This window comes from Mauremys reevesii, linkage group 1, assembly GCF_016161935.1.
Source record: "Mauremys reevesii isolate NIE-2019 linkage group 1, ASM1616193v1, whole genome shotgun sequence".
Taxonomy (NCBI): domain Eukaryota; kingdom Metazoa; phylum Chordata; order Testudines; family Geoemydidae; genus Mauremys; species Mauremys reevesii.
Window position 1 is genome coordinate 47002528 of NC_052623.1, and position 18567 is coordinate 47021094.

The following is an 18567-nucleotide window of genomic DNA, read 5'->3' on the forward strand; positions in this document are numbered from 1 at the left end:
GTCCTCCTCAAGATAGCGAGCCCGGGGCAGGCTCGGCCAGTCCTCCTCAGGGTAGTGAGCACGTGGCAAGCTCGGCCCAGCGGGAGCTAGAGCACTAGCGTCTGTCCTCTCTGGCGGCCAGCGGTCAACTGAGCGCTGGGGCCGGGCCTTTATACTTCTTGTCCCGCCCCTTGACTTCCGGGGGGCAGGAACAGGCGGTGGTGGCTCTGCCCACTGTGGCGTCCGTTCTGGCTCGGCCCTCTCAGGCGCCGCTGGGACCCAGGCCGCCTCACTACAGAGCTAAATGTTTTAATTCCCTTATCCCACCACAATGTGGGTGTGAACCCTGCTTATCTTCTCCCTGCACCTTAATCACAAAGCAGATAAGTTAGAAGTGGGACCCACCTGTTTGGGAGGTCTGCCAGTTATGCGCTCTGTCATGAATGAGTAAGGAGGAATGTATAAATATTAAATGCAAGAAATGAAGGTTACTTACTTGTAACCAGAGTTCTACTAGACAGACTCTGCACATTCACACTCTTGGGATGCACCAACTGGTGCAGCTTGGATGGTGGATCCTTATCATAGTAATTCCTACTAGAGTGCACACGTGCACTTCCTGCCATACTCCTCAGCCTTTCCAACTGGTGCAGCTTGGATGGTGGATCCTTATCATAGTAATGCCTACTAGAGAGCACACGTGCACTTCCTGCCATACTCCTCAGCCTTTGAACATGTTCTGAGGGCATGACTATAAAAGGGGGCATGGTGCTAGTTGTCACCTCAGTCCCTTCCACCACTAATGAAGCCTCCATGGGCCCAGTCCTATTTAACATATTAATAAATGATCTGGAAAAAGGGGTATATACAGTGAGGTGGCAAAATTTGCAGATGATACAAAACTACTCAAGACTCAAGATAGTTAAGTCCCAGGCAGACTGCGAAGATCTACAAAAGGATCTCACAAAACTGGGTGACTGGGCAACCAAATGGCAGATGAAATTTAATGTTGATAAATGCAAAGTAATGCACATTGGAAAACATAATTCTAACTATACATATACAATGATGGGGTCTAAATTAGCTGTTACAATTCAAGAAAGAGATCTTGGAGTCACTGTAGATAGTTCTCTGAAATCATCCACTCAATGTGCAGTGGCAGTCAAAAAAGCGAACAGAATGTTGGGAATCATCAAGAAAAGGATAGATAATAAGACACAAATATCATATTGCCTCTATATAAATCCATGGTACACCCACACCTTGAATATTGCATGCAGATGTGGTTGCCCCATCTCAAAAAAGATATATTGGAATTGGAAACGGGCAACAAAAATTATTACGGGTATAGAACAGCTTCCGTATGAGGAGAGATTAATAAGACTGGGACTTTTCAGTTTGGAAAAGAGGCGACTAAGGGGGGATATGCTAGAGGTCTATAAAATCATGAGTGGTATAGAGAAAGTAAATAAGGAAGTGTTATTTACTCCTTTTCATAATACAAGAACAAGTGGCCACCAAATGAAATTAATAGGTAGCAGGTTTAAAACAAACACAAGAAAGTGTTTTTTCACACAATGCACTGTCAACCTCTGGAACTCCTTGCCAGAGGGTGTTGTGAAAGCCAATATTATAACGGGATTCAAAAGGGAGCTAGATAGATACATGGAAGATAGGGCCGTCAATGACTATTATCCAGGATGGGCAGGAATGGTGTCTCTAGCCTCTGTTTGCCAGAAGCTGGGATTGGGTGACAGAGCATGGATCACTTGATGATAACCTGTCTGTTCATTCCCTTTGTGGCACCTGCCATTGGCCACTGTCAGAGGACAGGATACTGGGCTTGATGGACCTTTGGTCTGACCAGTATGGCCGTTCTTATGTTCTCAAGGGGTATTTTTCAATTAGGAACCTGCAGAAGAGGGGAAAGTGGGAAGGAAGTGTGAAACTGTGGAGTCCATCTCAAAGAACTCTGGTTACAAGTAAATAACCTTCAATTCTTCTTCAAGCATCCTCTGCATATTCCCAGTCTTGGGATAATTTGGCAAGCAGTATTCCAAGGATGGATTGAGGGACACAAAGTCCTCATTAAATAATGACTAAAGCACCACTCAGCCAAACTATGTGTCAGAGCTGGCTGCCAAATCTAACACATAATATTTACTGAAAGTTTGATTTGAACTCCAAGTGCCAGCTTTACATATTTCAATAAGAAGAATATGTCTAGCACATGGTACAAACATAATAACTGCCCTAGTACATTGAGCAATAAGACTCTCAGGAGAAAAGAGGGAAGAATTCTTATAATTCTCTTCTACATACTGTCCGATCCATCTAGACAAAGACTGGGCAGAAATAGCTTGTCCTTTACAGTGACCAGCATACACTATAAACACCTCAGGAGAAGGCCTAAAGTGTTCAGTTCTGTGTAGGTGATAGGATAGTGCTCCTTTTGCATCTAAAGAATGCAGTCTGGATTCACTGTTATGTGGGGGAAGGTTGTGAAAGAATACTGGTAAATTAAGATACTGACTAACATGAAAGTCTGAAATTACTTTAGGAAGGAATCTGGGGTGAGGTCTAAGAACCACCTTAGACTTATAAAAAAGAGTTATAAGGAAGGTCAGCCATCAGAGCATATAGTTCACTAGTTCTAACAGATGCGATTGCTATTATGAAAGCTGTCTTTATAGAAAGATGAAATAAAGAACATTCTGAGAAAGGTTAAGATGGAGCAGACATAAACTATGTTAACACTAAGTTTAAATCCCGTAGGAACTGGATTTCATATTGGTGGATACAAATTCAATAAACCTTTTAAAAATCTTTTAACGGAGCTGTGTGAGAAAATAGATTTACTATCAATAAATGTATGAAAAGCTGCTATTGCTGCTAAATAGACTTTAAGCAAAGAGCTAGACAAATCCATAGCTTTAAGGGGAATAAATATTCCAAGGTATACTGAGTAGGAGCAGAGTCTGGGTCAATGCCTTTATTAGACACCCATATAGCAATTCTATTCCATTGCAAGTACATTTTCTAGTGGCCTGTTTCCCAGAGTAAATTAAAATATGTTTTGCCTCAATAATAGAACAAGACTTTTCTAAATCTATCAAAGTCCTATTTCCCCAGCTGTTAGATGCAATGAGTGTGGATCTAGTTGAAAGACTTTCCCTCCCTGCTGGGACAGTAGGTCCATTGTACCAGAAGCATCTTTATTCCCTTGTGATAGAAGGAGTAAACTGGTGAATCATTGGTGTCTTGGCCACCCTGGAGCAATTAGGATCATATTGGCTGAGTCCTGTCTTATTTTCTTTACTTTTTTTAACATTAGTGGGAATGAGGAAATGCATAAATTATACCCCTTCCCCAATCAAGTAGGAATGTATCTGTTATTGACTGACCATGCTCTTAAACAAAAACAGGAACATTTGTTATTGAATCTGGTCCAGGAAGCCCCAAAGGTTGAAAATATCCTGAATCACTAAATTTTTTAGAGATCACTCATGCATCAGTGAGGAATTGCTGCTCAGGTGATCTGCAATTTCGGTGTGGTTTCACACTATATGTGAACCAATTGGATAAATGGTGTGTAGGCTATACCAGTCCCAAAGTTTTGCCATCTTCTTGCAGAGCTGAAACAAATGAGCTCCTTCCAGTTTGTTTACATAATGCATCAGTGGCATATTGTCTGTGGATACTTGAACTATTGACTTGCACTTGTGGGAGGAAGGATTTGAAAGCGAGATGAATACCTCTCAGTTCTAACACATTTTGTGTAAAAAGGATTCTTGGTGGTTCCAAAAGACTATGAATGAAAAATTTGTTGAGATATGTTCCCAAACCCATTTTGGAAGCAGGACTAGGAGGTGTAAGAGATCTGCCTTAGATCTTTGGACCATTGCTGCCACAACAAGCATATTAGGTGGAGGGTGAACATAAAAGCAAGAAGACTGTTTATATGAGATTTGTCAGCTTTAGGGATACCCAGAGAATGGGATTGCATCCCTGACCATCTTGGCTAATAGCCATTGATTGGCCTATGCTTCATTAACTTATCTAATTCTTTTTAGAACCCAGTTATACTTTGGGCCTTCACAAGATCTCCTGGCAACAAGTTCTACAGGTTGTCTATGCATTGTGTGAAGAAGTACTTCCTTATTTTAATTTTAAATCTGCTGTCTATTAATTTAATTGGGAGACCCCTGGGTTGTGTATTATTCTTCACACCATTCATGATTTTATAGACTTCTGTCGTATCCCCCCCCATAGTCATTTCTTTTCTAAGATTAACAGTGCCAGTCTTTTTAATCTCTCTTCATATAAAAGCTGTTCCATACCCCTAATCATTTTTGCTGCCCTTCTCTGTACTTTTTCCAATTCTAATTTTATTTTTATTTTTTTAGTTTGGGCAACCACATCTGCATGCAGTATTGAAGGCGTGGGTGTACCATGGATTTATATACTGGCATTATGATATTTTCTGTCTTATTATCTATCTCATTCTTAATGGTGCCTAAAATTCTCTGTTTTCAAAGAACTATCCATGATGACTCCAAGATCTCTTTCTTGTGTAGTAACAGCTAATTTAGACCCATCAATTTCATATGTATAGTTGGGATTATATTTTCCAATGGGCAATGCTTTGCACTTATCAACACAAAATTTAATTTGCTGTTTTCTTGCCCAGTCACCCAGTTCTGTGAGATCCCTTTGTAACTCTTCACAGTCTGCTTTGGACTTCACTATCTTGAGTAATTTCAGTATCATCTGCAAATTTTGTCACCTCACTATTTTTAACCTCTTTTTTTCAAATCATTTGTGAATATGTCACATAGCACAAGTCCCAGTACAGATCCTTGGAGGACCCACTATTTACCACTTTCCATTTTGAAAATTGACCATTTGTTCTTACCCTTTGTTTCCTATCTTTTAACCAGTTACTGATCCTCGAGAGAACTTCACCCTTGTCCCATGACTGCCTACTTTGCCTAACAGCCTTTGGTGATGGACCTTGTCAAGGCTTTCTGAAAGTCCAAGTACACTGTATCCACTGGATCACCCTTGTCCACGTTTGTTGACCCCCTCAAAGAATTCTGCAAAATTGGCGAGGCAAGATTTCCCTTTACAAAAGCCATGTTGACTCTTCCCCAACATATTGTGTTGATCTATTTGTCTGATAATTCTGTTCTTTACTATAGTTTCAACCAACCTGGCTGGCAAGGAAGTTAGGTTTAGCAGCCTATAATTGCCAGAATTGCCTCTGGATCCTTTTTTTTTTAAATGGCAATCCTCCAATCATCTGGTACAGAGACAGTGGTTAATACCACATTTAGTAATTCTACAGTTTCATATCTGAGTTCCTTGAGAACTTTTGGGTGAATACCATTCACCACTGCAAAATCATGCCTTAAAGCATCGCAGCAGTGACCCTGGCTTGTCTGACAGCGATGGTAGCAAAGTGCATTCTACAATAGGTCCTACCATGCTATTAAGGTGTCAGACTCCCAATCCAGGGAGGGGACAGTTGTCCTTCTTGAGGTTGGGTGCTAGCTAAGTTGAGGAGGCAAACGTGCCACTGAGAGCATAGAAATGGCTAAAACAACAGAAATAAATGGGCCCCAGTTCCTTGTGTGTTCCTCGATCCATTCTATGGTGGTGATGCAGAGTTCAATTGATGAGAAGCTGCTAAGAATCTCAGGGGCCAAAAAAAGAATTGCCCTCTCAGTGTGTACCTACAACTGCAGGACGTTGATGAGGGACGATTCGATCAACCACCTAATGTAGGAGAAGGCACGGACAGCCAGTGACATCCTTGGTCTCTGCAAAACACAATGAAGAAAGGAGATGGAAGTGAAGTGGAGAGATAGAAGCACCATCATGTTGGGAAAAGGTGTGAGAACTGATGGAGGAATTGGTTTTATCGTCAGCAAGGAATGGTCTTCAAAAATAATCTCCTGCAAGTTCAAAGTCATCGTGCATCGGAGTGCTATACTTCCAACTGAACAAGAACAGCGCCCTCAAGATTATCTAGATATATGCTCCCACAAGCACAAGTGAAGATGATGATGAGAAAGAATTCTATCAGGAGCTCAAGGAAACCCTTGCTCAAAAATCCATATATATGATTGAGATGGGAGACTTCAACGCTAAGGTCAGAAGAGGGAAAGAAGACAAAAAGTTCATTGGAAGGTATGGCATCGGCAAATGGACTCCACGAGGAGAGTGACTGGCAACTCTGGCAAAGACAAAAGAATGTTCATTGGTAACAACTGGTTTAAGAAGAAGGCCAAGAGAAGGTGGACATGGATCGCACCCAATGCAAAGAACAAGAACAAGATCAACTATATGCTGATTGATTAGTGGTGCATTGTACAAGACATCAGAGGTGCCATCACCATGGGTGCTCCAGGGCTGGAGCACCCACGGGGAAAAATTAGTGGGTGGTCTGCACCCACCAGCAGCCAAGCTCCCCGTCCCGCCTCACCTCCTCCTCCTCCGCCGCCACCTCCCAGCATGCCGCGTCTCCACTCCTTCCTCCCTCCTAGCACTTGCCATCACCAAACAGCCATAGCAATCTCTGGGAGGGAGCATGGAGGAACAGGAACATGGCGCTCAGGGGAGGAGGCAGAGAAGAGGTGGGGCCGGGGCAGGGATTTGGGGAAGGAGTCAAATAGGGGCAGGGAGGGGGCGAAGTTGGGGTGCGGACTTTGGGAAAGGGGTTGGAATGGGGGGGAAGGGGTGGAGTTGGGGCAGAGTGGGGTTGAGCACCCACCAGCACAGAAGAAGTCGGTGCCTATGCAAGACATCTCAGTAGTGCCATAATTCAACACCAGTAGTGACCATCACTTGCTTAGAGCAAGGCTCAACTTCAACGAAAAGGTGAAGACAGCACTACAGCTGTCAAATCAGAGAGCAAACATTTCCAAGGAAGACTGGAGTCTCATAGATAACTGTGACAAGGACTATAAAAACTTTGCTGATAAGCCAAAGCAATGCATAAAATTAGCTGAGAAAGAAAGACCAAAAACAGTGAAGGGACGAATCTCAGAGGAAATGAGGAACTTGCTAGAGAAGTGAAGGAATATGAAACAAAATGATGGTGACAAACTTGAGTACTCCCTCCTCCGCAAGCTGATAAGAAGACTAAAGGAGGACTTCGAGAAGTATGGAAATGAAGGCTCTTAAAGATGGCTGAATAACGCAGAAGTCTCAAAAAATGCAAATGGGAATTGACGCTGTACAGGTCGACAATAATAGTGCTGAAAAACAAGGATGGCAAAGCAGTAATTGACGGAACAGGGATGGAAGTGGTCTGCAAAGATTTCTACACCAAACTGTTCATATCTCAGATAAATGTCCTACTACTATCTCTTCAACAGACCAACGAGCACGTACTCTTGGTCCTCAGCAGTGAAGTTCGACATGCAGTTTATCAAATGAAGGAATGAAATGCTCCAGGAAAAGATGGACTGACAACCAAAATGATAAGAGCTAGATACCAAGACCTCTGGGAAACCCTTGCTCAAAGATTTAGCCGTTACTTGGAAATGCAGAAGATACCATCTAGCTGGAAGGAGGCCAACACCATTTTGCTATACAAGAAGGGCGATCACAAAGATCTAAAGAACTGTCATCCAGTATGCCTCTCACATGTCTACAAGCTGTTCACCAAAATAATAACAGAGTCTGGACAAGCAGCCAGCCAAGAGAGCAGGCAGGTTTTTAAAGGAATTTCTGCACAATGGAGCATATTTGCACTATAAACCAGCTATTGGAGTGCTCAAGGTAATATAAATTCCCTTTATGCATTGCCTTCATCGACTATGAAAAAACATTCAACAGTGTAAAGATCAATACAGTGCTGAAGGCTCTTGAAGAGCAGGGCATTGACACAAACTACATCAAACTACTAAAGGAAGCAAACTCTGACTGCACTATGGATATAACTCTGTTCAACACTCCTCTTCACATCCCAGTCAAAAGAGGTGCGAAGCAAGGAGACAAGGTTTCACTGAAACTCTTCAGTCTGCCTCAAAATGGTAATGAGGCAGATGAACTGGAAGGGTGGAATTAGCATCAATGGAGAGCACTTAAACCATCTCAGATTCATGGACAATATCATGTTGATTGCTGAAAACACTGCCAAACTACAGAAAATGCTGTGAGAACTCTGCACAAAAGGCAGCCAAGTCAGACTGAAAATGAACCACTCTAAAACGAAATTTATGTCGTCTGAAGCCTTCCCAAACGCCAAAATAATAGTCAAGGGAGAACAAATAGAAGAAGTTGAGCAATACGTTTATTTGGGCCAAGAAATTAACATGCATCATGATCAGAAAGTTGAACTCTCACGAAGAAAGAAACTGGTTGGAGTACATTATATACTATCAAGGATGTCCTCCAAGGAAAAATCAACAAGGGAACACGTGGCAACCTTTCAACTCAACATTACTGCCAGCAATGTTGTACAGCAGCAAAACATGGGTCCTGATGAAGATAGAGGAGCAACAACTGTCTGTCATGGTGAGGGCAATGGAAAAATTTGGGGGATTTCAATCCGTGACCGAGTTCCCAATGAAGTGATCAGACAGCAGACTGGAGTGCAGGATGTCATTGTTGAAAGCAGGTACAGTAAAATGTGGTGTCCTGGGCATATAGCGAGGCTCACTGACATAATGGACTGCAATTGTCACCGAGTGATACCCACAGGAACTGAAACAACCACTCAGCCAACCTCCTAAGAGATGGGAAGATTTTATTGTGAAAAGGTGTGGCAGCACATGGAGAAAGAAGGCCAGGATAAGAGACGAATGGAAGACATGTTGTGATCAGTGCAATCTATATGAGGGCTGAAGGACCAATTGAGCAAGGTGGTCAAGATAACCATCTGGTCCTGGTGACTTATTACTGTTTAGTTTATCAGATTTTTCCAAAACCTCCTTGACTGACATCTCAGTCTGGGACAGTTTCTCACATTTGTCACCTAAAAAGAATGGCTCAGGTGTGTGAATCTTTGTCACATCTTCTGCAGTGAAGACCAATGTAAAGAATTCACGTCACCTCACCACAACAGCCTTCTCCCCCTTGAGTGCTCCTTTAGCACCTTGATTGTCCAGGGGCTCCACTGATAGTTTGGCAGATTTCCTTCTTTTGATGTATAGGCTGACCATGTAACGTTTTTGAGCAAAATAAGTTTGTTTTTCTACCCACCCAAGCAAAAATTGGGATTTTGCCTAGCTCTTTGTATTCAGTGCTTTTCAGGGGACCCAGTCATGCACAATGAGCTTCTTCCTAATCTACCTATCCACCTTGCACCAATAATAGTAATATCTGAGGGTCTTCTTCAAATGGGCTGCAGAAGGAAAAATGCATTGTGGGAATTCATCTCAAAGCTAAAATGCTGTGCCTCACCTAGTTCTACATTAAAATGGGGGCCTGTTGACTGTGCTGGCCCTGGTGCAGTGGGAAAGCCCTGAGCTTAAATATACCCTACTATATATCAGCTACTACCTACCTATTCTGATTCTGGGTACCCTATGAATTTTAGGTGGGAGCTGGTAGCAGTGCTATTTTGAAGGTTACCCAACACTTCTCATTATAAGACCCTCTTTTCAGTTGCTTTTAACTTTGCTGAAATTTTCTATGCCTTAGGCTGAATTATTTTAAAAAATTTCAGCCAGAATGGTTCATCCATTTCTGAAAACAAGGCTAAGGGAAAATATGTTTTGCTCATGTTTAAAAATGCTGGAAACCTTTTATTTAAGAAGCTGTAATGCTTCCATTGGAGAAGGGATTTGAATTCTGACAGGAAGGTGGCCTTTCTGTAAGGGATGCCTTTTGCCATCCCCATGAATGTCTGATAAATTTGGCTAATTTAAAACCCTTTGAGAAATCAAAGTTTGCACATGCTCTGTACACACTTGCTAGAGCGTTGCAGCAAAACTCCCCAAAGATTCGATCCACACTGATCATGGTCCAGCCCAGAGCTGAACAGGACTTTCTCTATAGTTAGAATTCTGGGCTGCTGTGGGCCATGCTGGGTCCAGACTCCAGAACTGAGAACAGGGAGCCTGAAGGTCCTGTGCTCTCAATACTCACTTCCCACACTGAGCCTAGGCAACATCAAAGAGGAAGCTGCCTGGTTACAATGCAATGGATATAAAATATGGACCTTGGGATGGGTGAGGAAGGAGTAAATTTGGACAAGGAGCCTTGCTTAGGGTGAGAAACTGCATCTGGAGGCTGGTGGAGGTGGGAGGGAAACTGAGAGTGGGACTAGAAACAGGGGTGAGACTGGGAGCTGGGGTGGGAGACAGACTGGCTGAGCCGAAACTGGGAGCTGGTGGGGAGCTTGGGAATGGGAGATGGCGGGAGGACTGGAATTTGCTGGGCAAGAAGATGGGCTGGGAGATGTGTAGAAAAACAGGAGGACTGGGAGTTAGTGACTGGGATCAGATGAGGAGCTGGATAGACAGACTAGGACTGGCTGGACAAAGAGATTAACACAAGGAGCCACATGGGGACACTGAGTTTGAACAAAGAGCCCTGGAAGGGAGACTGGGACTGGTCAGGCAAGGAGACTGGATATAAGGAGCCGGGGGCATTGGAGAGGAGACCTGGGAGTGGAAGTCTGTAGGGGTGAGACTAGGACTTGCTGGGCAAACTGATATTGTTGAACACTAACATGAGACGTTCACAGAAGTGGGGGATGGAAGAGAGGGAGCGAGACTGTGTGACAGGGAGTGTGTGTGTGTGAGAGAGAGGGACAGAGTGTATGTTGGGGGAGAGCGAGTGTGTTGGCACGCTGTCTAAGTTCAGACAGCAGCAAACAATCCTGAGGAAGAAGTTTGTGCACAGATAGATGGTGTCCCCACTGTCCCCTGCCCAGGGGCAGCTCCAAGCACCAGCACGCCAAGCGTGTGCCTGGGGCAGCAAGCCACGGGGGGGCGCTCTGCCGGTCACCACGAGGTGTGCCGCCAAATCCGCGGGACCGGGGACCTCCCACAGGCAAGCTGCCGAACACAGCCTGCCTGCCGTGCTTGGGGCGGCAAAATACCTAGAGCTGCCCCTGCCCCAGCTCAGCGGAGACAGGTATACTGGCAAGGGGAGGGGGACCCCCTGACATCAGCCTCTGCCTCCCTTCCTGGCTCTGCACAGCACAGCACAAGTCTCTTTTCCCCACCTCAGCAGCCGCCCACCCTGCCTGCCTGCCTACCGCTGTGGTTCTAGCGCCAGGGAGCGCAGGATTCTGCATTATGTTTTGATAATCATCCATGATTCCCTCTGAATTTTCCTATAGCCCCCTCTCTAGAGCTGAAAATAAGCCAGTATGCCCTGGTACAGTATACCAGCAAGAGCCAGTGTGCCATACCGGGGTGGCCTGGCTTCCCCAGGTGGCAATTTAAAGGGCCTGGGGCTCCCAGCAGCGGCTGGAGCCCAAGGCTCTTTAAATTGCCACCAGAGCCCTTTAAATAGCTGCCAGATCCCTGCCATCGCTACCTTAGGGCTCCAGGGGCTATTTAAAGGGCCAGGGTGGTAGAAGCAAGGGAGTCCTGGTCCCTTTAAATAGCCTCTGGAGCCCTGCCGCTACTCCAGGGCTCTAGGGGCTATTTAAAGGGCCCAGGGCTCCTGCTGCCTCTACAGCCCCGGCCCTTTAAATAGCCCCCAGAGCCCCGCTGCCAGAATCCTGGGGTAGCTCTCCATGCTGAGCAGTTTCAATCCTTCCTGGGACTTTGAATGTGGAGGGGTGCATGCCTGTGTACATGGCTGGATTTATACCTTACACAGCCCTACCCACAGCATCTTCAGCGTCCCATCCCATCCCCGCCTACAGCTGACCATTGTGTTGCACACAGTTTTAGAGAGGTAAGGTGCCCCTAGAATGTAAGTGTAAGCAGAGTCAGGATGAGCTCTACCCTGACATCTGGTGGTAAATTATGGGGAGTGTGGAAAGAAATTTCAGGTATTTGCATTGGCATTTCAGTTATTTGCATTGGCACTCCCACCCCACTTAGCATAGCCCACAGCAGCCTGGGAAGGTTATTTTGACAGCTTTGGGATCCCCAATTTCTTTGTTATTGGGGCAGGAGGAATAAAGTGGTGTCATCCTGATTATGTGAATGAGGAACTATGAGACTGCTTTATGACAAAGATTCTTACCATCAATTAAGTAGCACTTGCTAGACAAGGGACATGGGTGCCAAAACCCAGTGAAAGGAGAGAGGTTGGAGACTAGTGTGTGTACCTTATGGTATGGGCCCCTTTTGAGGGCCTGGAACACCCATTACACATTCTTCTCTTTCCACTGTTAAAGAGCAGAGCTAATTTTGATTCCATTAGGAGTCCATCTAGAGACTACTGAGCTGAATTCACATTGGGCCAGTAGTGTACCAGCACTGGGGCACCCCTACCACAAGCTAAAATCACTAAAAGAGCTAAGTTTACTGAGTGAGATCACTAAGTGCTGTGTTAACTAGTGGGGGAGCCTGAAGATCTATTGCCAAGCAGCTGGTAGAGCAGAGCAGTTTGCAGGGTGTTGGAGCAGCCCATGGAACAGTGAGCGGAGTGGAGCAGTTTGTGGGGACGGCTGGAGTGGCTCACGGGTCGGCTGGAGGAGCGGCACAGCTGGTGTAGTGGAGCTGGTTGTGGGGAAGGCTGCAGCAGAACTCCACGGAGAGGCGGAGCAGTTGGCCCTGGCCCACGTAAGGTTGCCCCCCCCATTTCCACCCATGCTGGGGGTGAGGGGGCGAAACTCTGCAGATAAGCTTTTGAACTCTGGGGTGGCACTGACTTTTGGTTCTTGGTCTCTGGGGTGATTGGACTTAAGACCCTAAGGGGGAAAGGACATTGCCAAATGTACTTGGAGGTGGGTTTTTGTTGCTTATGGTTTGTGTTATAATCCTGTTTGTGGTGTTTCTTCAACGTGATGCCGCATTGTTTCCCTCCTTTATTAAAAGGATTTTGCTACACTCAGATTCCGTGCTTGCGAGTGGGGAAGTATTGCCTCCTAGAGGCGCCCGGGGGTGTGGTATGTAATTGTCCCAGGTCACTGGGTGGGGGCTCGAGCTGGTTTTGCATTGTGTTATTGAAACAGAACCCCTGGATACTGAACCCGGCCCTTGTTGCTGCCAACTCAGAGGGGCAGAAGGGTTACATAAGCACCCCTAGACACATGCCTACTGTGCCTAATTGAAAATCTGGCCTTGCCTGTGTAGCGAGATGCAGGGCAGTGGATCAAAACAGTGAGCACAGCAGTCACAGAGGGCACTGTGGTATACCTCCTGGAGGCCAGGTATGACGACGTAACGAATGCAGTGTCTACACTGATGCTTTGTTGATCTAACTTTGCCACAAAAATCTCTATGCCTGTCATCAAGGTGGTTTTATTTTGTTGGCGAAGCAGGAGAATTTTGTCGGCGGGAGGAGCACTGTAGTGTGTACACTTCCACTGTTTTGTTGACAAACGCTGCCTTTTGGCAACAAACTGTGTAGCATAGAAATGGTCTAAATGTACAGTAGCATTTTTATATCTTTTTAAAGGAGGGGGACTTGATTGGATAGGACTTTCCAATACTAATTTGTAGAGTTGGGAAATGTCAACAAGTAGTTTATCCATGACTTTAGCCTCTTTCTGTTAAAGGACATCACAAGCAGATTGATCTCCTCACATTAGTTTAAATAATAGACATTACTTGATATTTTTAAACAATGGATTGATCAAGCAACTCTGCAGTCTTCAAATGTCCACTATTAGAACAGTGGTGTCTACTTGTGATTAGCTAGAAGTCATATGGTGTCACTCTTCTGATTGGATGTGTGCACATACATTTCTGCTGCTAATATACAAAGTGCAGAGAGGAAAACAAAACAGATCATGGAATCATTGTCCTCTTTGTGTTCATCAACCTCCCTCTTATGTCACTCAGACGTACTTTGTTAGCTCTTCAGGGCAAGAGGCCATGTCTTTGTTTGGGATGTGATTAGCAGGTTTGCTTTTTGGTGACTCAAAATAAATAATAATAATAATATACAGCCTTGAAACTTTATTTACATGAAGATACAGGCAGTAAAACTCAGTTGTGTAAATGGTGAAGGAAAGCTAATATAAATCGGAATGACAGAAAAGAATTATCTTCAGAAATTGGAGCTGAATATTCATGCAATATTCTGCAGTATTTTTCAAGCTTGAATAACTCCTGATTTTTATATAAATAGCAAGGTGGTTAAGTTGCTGCTAGATGAATGAAACATCTGTTGCTAGTGATATGTCTATTAGAGATCTGTCTGCTTTTGAATATGAGGTTGTGCTCATGATCGCTCCTTCTGTCACTTACTGATTATATTTGGGTTAAGAAAATATTTTTGTAGTAAAAAGTGTATTAGTCCATGGAGGTATAGTCTATAGCTACTGTGACAAAGTTCCTCCTCTACCTTGGTGGGTCCTGCGCTTATTGGCAGATTTGCTCACCTCAGTGATCGTCCCCACAGTCTGGGTCAACTTCTCCTGTGTCTGATCAGGAGTGGGGAGGTTTGGGAGGAACCCGGGCCCGCCCTCTACTCCGGGTTCCAGCCCAGGGCCCTGTGGATTGCAGCTGTCTATAGTGCCTCCTGTAACAGCTGCATGACAGCTACAACTCCCTGGGCTACTTCCCCATGGCCTCCTCCAAACACCTTCTTTATCCTCACCACCGGACCTTCCTCCTGGTGTCTGATAACGCTTGTACTCCTTAGTCCTTCAGCAGCACACACTCTCACTCTCAGCTCCTTGCACCTTTTGCTCCTAGCTCCTCTCCTCTGGCTCTTCCCTCCCTAACTGGAGTGAGCTCCTTTTTAAACTCAGGTGCCCTGATTAGCCTGCCTTGATTGGCTGCAGGTGTTCTAATCAGCCTGTCTGTCCTAATTGGTTCTAGCAGTTTCCTGATTACTCTAGTGCAGCCCTGCTCTGGTCACTCAGGGAACAGAAAACTACTCATCCAGTGACCAGTATATTTGCCCTCTACCAGACTCCTGTACCCTCCTGGTTTGGATCCGTCATACTATGTATCATGTACAAAGGAAAACAATAAATCTTAACACAACCTAAAGACCCAAGAATGTAGAACAGAATCAACAATAGTGAATCTAACTGGGATATTCTCAGAAATGATTAAAGTTAAACTAGCTTAAATCTTTCATTTCATTAGGAATTGTTACTTTAAGTGAAAGTTGAGAGATTCTGAATATTTTAAAGCAGCCAAAGAAAATGATGATTTATGTCTCATATAGCATATTTTCTTTTTCTTTTTTGCATGTTGGGTTATCATGTTGATAAAAAGGACCAAGAGAATGATTAAAGGATTGGGAACAACTTCTGTTGATGAAAGAGACAAGCTTTCAGGCTACACAGAGCTCTTCTTCAGGTCTGGGAAAGGTACTCAGAGTGTTAGAACAAAATACAAGGTGGAACAAATTGTTTAGCAGTAGTAGTTAATAAATATTCAAAGGGACCATTCAAGGTGAAGTGACCCATTAACACCCCTGCAGTCATAGTACAAAAAGTTGAAGGGGGGCAGGGTCAGGAGATTATAGATTGTTGTAATAAACCATAAATCCAGTGTCTTTATTAAGAACATGATTTTTAGTTTCTAGAAAAGTTGTGCATTTAATATCCCAGATTTGTCTTTTGAAGGCATTGTCCACATTTCCTTTGAGGACAAAGACTGAGATGTCAGATATGGAGTGATCATTTTGTGAAAATTGTTCATCTATGGGTGATGCATCGTTTTTATCTTTTATCATTTTTCTGTGTGAGTTCATCCGAGAGTGTAGTGGTTGTCTGGTTTCACCCACATAGTTGTTATTTGGGAATTTAGGGTACTGGATGAGGTATACCACATGGTGTGATAGGCATGTATAGGACTCATGGATCTTGAAAGATGTGTTGTGGGTTTTTTTTATCATTGTAACAGTGGAGATATGTCTGTTGTTCTGGCAGCAACTGGTGACACTTTGAGTTGGTGTGTCCTGGTCTGTGGAAAGCTTGCTTCTGATAATGAGTTTGGCGAAGTTGGGGGGTTGTTTGAAGGTCAGAAGAGGGGGTTTGGAAAAGATTTCTTTAGGCATGTGGTCCCCCCCATTGAATATGGGTTGTAATTGTTTAATGATACCCTATATGGGTTCCAGTGTGGGGTGGAAGGTGACAGCTACGGGTGTTTAGTTGGAGGGTTATTTTTTTTGTACTGAAGCAGGTTTGGGTGGCCCATTCCATGATGCAATCTATGTCTCTGATAGAGCATCCTTGTTTGGTGAAGGCGGTTTTAAGAGTGTAAAGGTGTGTTTCCTGGACTTTCTCCTTGGAGCATATTCTGTGGTATCTGAGGGCCTGGATGTAGATAACAGATTTCTTGGTGTGTTTGGGGTGGTTACTCAAACTGTGAAGGTAGGTGTGGTGACCCTGGGTTTCTTGTATATAGTTGTCTGTAGGGTTCCACTGCTGAAGCTGACTGTGGTATACAGGAAGTTGATGCTGGTATGTAAGTGGTCTAGAGAGAGTCTGATGGATGGTAGCTGGTTGTTGAAGTTGTGGTGGAAATCTATGAGGGAGTTTAGGTTGTTTGTCCAAAGGATAAAAATGTCACTGATGTATCTCAGCTATATCACTGGTTTCATGGAGCTTTTGTCCAGAAATTCTTCTTCAAGGTGACCCCTGAAGAGGCTGGAATGTTGGGGAGCCATGGCCACAGAATATGATTTTTACAATTTTTGTTATTCAAAATTATTTGGCAAAAATTTTGCAGCAAATGAAAATAATAATGAGACTGTGGAACTCATACCCAGAGCATATGAACATGTCCACAGATTACACTGTCTTCGGTTCAATATGTAATATAACCTTCTTAGACCTAGCTTTCCTACAATAAGCAAACACACAAACAACATGTCCTTCCTCTTGGTAGTTGAAGGTGCTGAGATATTATGCTGATGAACACAGAATAGAGAGAGATTCATAGTTATGATACAACTTAAATATTGACAAAGTCTTTAGGATTTGAGGTATCTTTGAACCTTCAATTAATTGCAGGTACATAAACTTTTTAAAACTAGGGCCATGGTATTATTTTCTTCTTTCACATAAATTGATTTTTATTGGAATATGTAATTGCAAACGTAACTGGAATATTTCCAAATACAATATTTGCCTTTCATACAAAATGACCCTGGTTCAACAAACAGAAGCAAATATGCACATCATGTTCCTCTTAAAAGGTATCAGGAAAGATATATAGCTCTTCTAGATGAAATCAGGAAAAAGTCAAACTACAGTAACTAAGCATCCAAAAAGCTGCTATCTTAATGGGTACTTAGTGTAGTTTGTTACCCAATGCACAAAACTGAGCTCCCGTGAGTTACTAATAGCTCAAAAGAAGATTTAAAGTTCATTGTTTATTACTTGCATAGTATATAAGCTATTCTTGAGGCAAATAGCTTTTCAAAAAGAATTAGTTATGAATAATAGCTTCTGCAATTACACTATTCAAGATGACAATTATATGCTTGTTCTTCAGCGTGTTCATCACCAGCTGGAGACAGAAAGAAATGTTACTCCCTGCACATGATATATTCTGTGTATTCTGGGGATTTTATGCCTCTCACTAAAGTATCTGATATTTATCTGTGTCAAAGACAGAATAATGAATTAGATAGACCACTGGTGATTTTGCTGTGGTCATTTGTATTCTGTGCAAGACTACTTGTAAGCTAGGCAACAGTCTCAAAAGTGTGTTTGCCACAGGTGTACCCTTTCTACAAGGTGGTGTTGACAGCAAAAAGGGCCGGGTTCAAATACTTAGGTGTTGCTCCTAAAATGTACAAAACATTGCCAGCTTGAGGCACCCCACCTCCAGTCCTCAACAAGTATGGGAAAAACTAATTTTATTTTGAGCAGTGTCCCTATGGGTGCTCTACTTTAGGTGCACTTGTGTCCCTGAGTGTAGGATCAGAGATCTTCGATAGCAGTGCCTGTTGGGGTGATGGGGAAATCCTCCCCATCTCGCGCTGTGAGCAGCAACTATATAGCACTGTTCGGTCCAACCACCCTCAGTTCCTTCTCAACTGCCCTTCGCAAGGGACAGAATCTCTAGCAAAACCCTTCATAGGAAAGTCTTTACTGCCTTTAGTAGTGTTAGTGTTTCTGTTAAAAGTTTATACATGATACTCATTTCCATTTCTTAGTTTTTCCCTCCTGAAAAAAAATTATTTACTCCCCGTTACTCCTTAGGTTAGAATAGTATTTTTTTCTATGTTCTTCCCTATAGGGAAGTTCCCCCCTACATGGGGCTATGCCAGGATTCCCGGGGTTTAATAGGTGCCTCACCTGCTATGAGACCATCCCTGTAAGCGACAGGCATTCATTGTACATTTGTTGCTTAGGAGAGGGGCAAATAACACAGAAATACATGGACTGCCTCAGCTTAAAGGCATGAACCTGAAAGAACCATAACCTGAAGCTAAAAATGTTAATGATGGACAGTGCATTGTGGCCAGTCTCAGACCCTGGCTCCAATACCTGTCCTGTACAACAGTCACCACAGGCACCGTCAACTGCCG

General features: G+C 43.7%; 1 protein-coding gene across 15 annotated transcripts in view; it reads left to right on the top strand.

Annotated features, from left to right (window-relative positions):
* The window catches only part of SGCG (sarcoglycan gamma), a 189650-nt gene that overhangs the window by 155938 nt on the left and 15145 nt on the right, over positions 1–18567 (top strand). For 2 of the 15 annotated variants that reach the window (XR_005598024.1, XR_005598023.1), the window contains exon 8: positions 15297–15391. The exons of 11 other annotated variants lie outside the window; for them this stretch is intronic. Coding sequence is in view for 2 of the 4 variants with exons in the window: in XM_039537208.1 (XP_039393142.1) it covers positions 4920–4957 (38 nt within the window). In the remaining 2 variants the exon portion in view is untranslated. Of the gene's footprint in view, positions 1–4919; positions 5074–15296; positions 15392–18567 lie in introns of those variants that run through there. 2 more of the 15 variants (XM_039537223.1, XM_039537208.1) reach the window with 2 other exon arrangements.